Source organism: Berghia stephanieae, chromosome 10 (genome assembly GCF_034508935.2).
Source record: "Berghia stephanieae isolate SIO BIC M18660-M18661 chromosome 10, UCSD_Bste_1.3, whole genome shotgun sequence".
NCBI lineage: Eukaryota > Metazoa > Mollusca > Gastropoda > Nudibranchia > Aeolidiidae > Berghia > Berghia stephanieae.
Window position 1 is genome coordinate 23,974,443 of NC_088369.1, and position 5,000 is coordinate 23,979,442.

Here is a 5,000-nt window from a genome sequence, read left to right on the forward strand (position 1 = left end):
TAATATTATGTCTTACATTGCGAGTAATGGATTGAGGGGGGAAAAGGGGGGGGGAGAAAGAGAGAGGGAGGGAGAGAGGGAGAGAGGGAGAGAGAGAGAGAAAGAGAGAGAGAAAGAGAAAGAGAGAGAGAAAGAGAAAGAGAGAGAGAGAGAGAGAGAGAGAGAGAGAGAGAGAGAGAGAGAGAGAGAGAGAGAGAGAGAGAGAGAGACACAAATACACACAAGAACGATCAGGGGCGGTAACAATGAAAATTCGAAGCGTTCTTCTTACCATGGAAAGAGTATTCTACCCTGGAGTTCAACGTTTCGTCCGGATCGTAGGCTGATATGGGAGGTGAAATAGCAATGGCTGTGTCCTGTTGTCATGGAAGACAATGAAACAAACATAGTCTGGTTGAAAGGTGTTGTCATGTAAACAACTTACATAAAGGCACACCTGCTAAGTACTACGAAGAATTCGTAGAAATACGAATTTTTGTCTCCAGCTACAGAACTGCATAGGTCTCTTTGACTCAATAAAACTTGTGGAAAAGGAAAGTTTAGCTTCTTAGAATCTAAAATTCAGGACTTTGGAGCATTTTTGGATCATGCTGAGAGCAAAATTGTTTATTTCAAAAGCAATTCAAAATGATTTTTTTTCTATTTACCTTGGAAACTACGAATTTATGAAATTTCAAGTAGGCAGCTCTGCATTAAGGCATAGGGCGAGAGAGGGAGGGAGAGAGAGAGAGAGAGAAAGAGAGAGAGAGAGAGAGAGAGAGAGTGAGTGTGTGTGTGTGTGAGAGAGAGAGAGAGAGAGAGAGAATAGTGATGATAAAACATATATTTCAAAAATAATTTTATTGCTGAACAACAAATGACACAACCGTTGATAAATCACACACACACACACACACACACACACACACACACACACACACACACACAAACAAACAAACAAGAATAGACACACTTAGATGCTGAAACATATATTACAGACTCACTCTCTCTGTTCACTTCTCTGTGTGTGCTATTCTCTCTCTCTCACTCTCTCTCTATCGCTCTCTCTCTCTCTCTTTCTATCTCTCTCTCACTCTCGCTTTCTCACTCTCACGCGCACTCTATCCCCCATACACGCATCTCTATCACTCTCTATTTATCCCTATCTTTCCCTGTCCCCACCCCTCATCTCTCTTCCCCCCCCCCCCCCACACACAGAGCCCTATACAAGCGCAAACACACATACACAGACACACACACAGACACACACACACACACACACACACACACATTTATACAACGTTACTCTCCCTGTCTCTCTTTATCTAATTATCCCCCCCCCCTCTCTCTCTCTCGTATTGCCTTATTTTGTCCAAAAATGGCACGGGCCGTCACGACGAAGATCAAGACACTAAACCCTGCATCAAACGCATTCCCTTCATACTCACCGGTTTATCCTTATCACTGATGATGGCCTTATAGACAGAACTGTTGAACACGGGGTAAAGGTCATCTTCGTCCTCTACTTGGATGACCACCCGACAGGTGGAATTGAACCTGACACTTCCAGGCGAAGCGGGGACTTGGTCATAATAGTCCTGTGGAAATAAGATAAATAAATAAATAAAATAAAATTCCCTTTATTCATTCACTCACTCACTCACTCACTCACTCACTCACTCACTCACTCACTCACTCACTCACTCAATCCTCTCCGGGCATGCTGGCACTTGAGGCGATGCAAGGGATCTCCGCCTGGTCCTGTCAGCAGCTATTCTAGGGGCCATCTCGAGGGACATACCTCTCTGCTTTAGGTCCCTCTCTACGGTACGTCTCCAAGTCTCCTTGGGGCAGCCTCGCTTCCTCTTTCCTTAGGGTGTTCATCGCAGTGCCTTCCTTATCAGTATTTTATCAGGTCTACGACAGACATGCGCCCAACCATTGTCATCTTCTCCTTTTAATGAGACTCCATAGACTCCACTTTTTTCACTCCACATGGGAAATTTGTCTCTAGGGTCTATTCCAAGGGAAGACTGAAATAACACAGGCGTCAGCCGCCGTGCAGCACGGCAAATTGAGCTAGAGGGCGAGATGACTTGTTCAAGGCCACAGCACAGCGACGGGTGATCGAAGTCGGTACTTTTGGGTTACGAAGCAAAGACAGTACCGCTGAGCCACGCTGCCCCCTAAAAAGAGGTATAATCTTTTTTAAAAAGCTTAAACATTACTTTTTAATGACAAAAACATATTTATTTTATGATGGGAGATCGTTTTTTAATCGATCAATATTTGAAGGACGAGTTTTATGGCTTAAATCTTAAATACGTGTTTTAAAAAATATATTTCTAAAAAAATCAAAATATGGTAGTACAACAGCACCTTTTTCACAGCCTTGGATTGAGTTGACAGAACTGTTTGAGTCGACTTGAATAACCAGTATATTTTTGACCAATCAAACCATGGAATTTGTGACACACCCTCAAACGTGCTCGGACAAACATAGTTGGTTGTTTATAAACATTAACATAAATTAAATCGACCTTATTCTGTTCATTGTTATTGGGTTTTTTTTAAACCACCAAATGGGTGAGACTAGCTAGTTATCACGCGATTTTCTCGATCAGATTATGAACGTTTAAATCTACACATCGTTTTCTGGGTTGGTTCTATTGAACAAGCGGCAGAACATTGGTATATTTTACTTAAACACAAACCATCGATAGTAAAACATGTGTAGTTTGTTGTGTCTACCAGTTTCTGCCATTATGACGATTGTCCGAGAGGCGTTGTTATCTAGCTGTCTTTTGGTTCTATTGAGTTCTTAACAGCGGTCCTTGTGATGGCTCGAGTACTTCTTCGTGTTCGTGTGTATAACAAACTTAACACCCTCTTAGCTGTGTCAAACTTGAACACAAAACAACCTCGAATGTTTTGTAAAGTAAAAGATCCTAACCATTATTTTCTCCTACTTAGAATGGAGATGATTTTTTTTTTACCTTTCCATCTGCTCGAGGTCATTGGTCACATTGCAAAGTGTGCTCAAAATGCACCCACATAGTGAAAAGTGCTCACAGTTTGGGAAATATCCAATGTCACATTTGGTCATTTTTATTCATGGGCATGATACAACTATCATAAACAAAGCAGCGTGTTCACATTTATTGAAAAAAATTTTTTTATTCTCTATTGTCTTCTGGCACTTTTCTACTCACTTCATATCTTGTTGTTACCAACATAAGTGCCTGCTCCACTCACTTTTCTGAATTAAAAATTCACCCCATACACCGGAGCATACTCAATGTCTCAATCGTTTCTATGTTATATGTTTGTGATGAGAATATTGGCTATTAAGCTTAACTGCTGGTCAAAATTACTTCGCGATGGCGGTGAACGAATCGGCGATCTCAAGAAGTGGGTGAGAGAGGGATCTAGAAATGACTTTGGGTTTGAAACGAATATTTTTGTGTTCGTGGATAGCTCACACGGTAGAGCCACGCTCTCACCTGCCAGGCGGAGTTGTCGTACCAATAAGGTCGCAGGTTCAAACCCCACCACCGCCGCGAAAAAAATGTTTATTCTCTATTGTCTTCTGGCACTTTTCTACTCACTTCATATCTTGTTGTTACCAACATAAGTGCCTGCTCCACTCACTTTTCTGAATTAAAAATTCACCCCATACACCGGAGCATACTCAATGTCTCAATCGTTTCTATGTTATATGTTTGTGATGAGAATATTGGCTATTAAGCTTAACTGCTGGTCAAAATTACTTCGCGATGGTGGTGAACGAATCGGCGATCTCAAGAAGTGGGTGAGAGAGGGATCTAGAAATGACTTTGGGTTTGAAACGAATATTTTTGTGTTCGTGGATAGCTCACACGGTAGAGCCACGCTCTCACCTGCCAGGCGGAGTTGTCGTACCAATAAGGTCGCAGGTTCAAACCCCACCACCGCCGCGAAAAATTTTTTTATTCTCTATTGTCTTCTGGCACTTTTCTACTCACTTCATATCTTGTTGTTACCAACATAAGTGCCTGCTCCACTCACTTTTCTGAATTAAAAATTCACCCCATACACCGGAGCATACTCAATGTCTCAATCGTTTCTATGTTATATGTTTGTGATGAGAATATTGGCTATTAAGCTTAACTGCTGGTCAAAATTACTTCGCGATGGTGGTGAACGAATCGGCGATCTCAAGAAGTGGGTGAGAGAGGGATCTAGAAATGACTTTGGGTTTGAAACGAATATTTTTGTGTTCGTGGATAGCTCACACGGTAGAGCCACGCTCTCACCTGCCAGGCGGAGTTGTCGTACCAATAAGGTCGCAGGTTTAAACCCCACCACCGCCGCGAAAATTTTTTTTTATTCTCTATTGTCTTCTGGCACTTTTCTACTCACTTCATATCTTGTTGTTCACATTTATTGAGAAATGTCCAGTCGTTGTACAACCACAAATCATGTGATCGATGACGAAAACATGAATATAGATCTCTCCAAATGCGGATATTTGGAGTAAATAAAGGCTATCATAACTTCCAACCTCATTCGAATAAATATGTTTATCTGTTTATGAGTCTCATAACTTTGTCCCAGGTTTAATCTCATTCAAACAGTTTGATCCTAGCGCGTCATTCATAGTATGGTAACCATCACAACATTTTCATGTGGACATGTGGTGGATGATCTAACCCATTCCCCCCCCCCCCCCCTCTCTCTCTCTATTTCGTCTCTCTCTCCCCACTCTCTCTCTCTCCCTTCTCTCTATTTTCTCTCTCTCTCTATTTCTCTCTCTCTCTCTCTCTCTCTCTCTCTCTCTCTCTACCCTTTTATCTCTATCTTTCACCCTTTCTCCCTCCCCCCTCTATCTCTTCACTCTCTCCCTCTCCCTCCCCTCCCCTCTCTCTCTTTATCCCCTCTCTCTCTCTCTCTCTCTCTCTCTCTCTCTCTCTCTCTCCTTATTTCTATTCCTTACCTTTAAGACCATTTTAAAAGGTTGTGGCGTTAACACACCATCAAAT

The 5,000-nt window shown here is 42.0% G+C and overlaps 1 protein-coding gene across 13 annotated transcripts in view; it reads right to left on the minus strand.

Annotated features, from left to right (window-relative positions):
• Positions 1-5,000, minus strand: part of LOC144980856 (protocadherin-19-like) — a 130,492-nt gene that overhangs the window by 27,659 nt on the left and 97,833 nt on the right. For all 13 annotated transcript variants that reach the window (XR_013646976.1, XR_013646977.1, XM_078928720.1 and 10 more), the window contains 2 exons: positions 1,428-1,577; positions 272-356 (listed from right to left, as the gene is read on the minus strand). Coding sequence is in view for 11 of the 13 variants with exons in the window: in XM_078928720.1 (XP_078784846.1) it covers positions 272-356; positions 1,428-1,577 (235 nt within the window). In the remaining 2 variants the exon portion in view is untranslated. The remainder of the gene's footprint in view (positions 1-271; positions 357-1,427; positions 1,578-5,000) is intronic.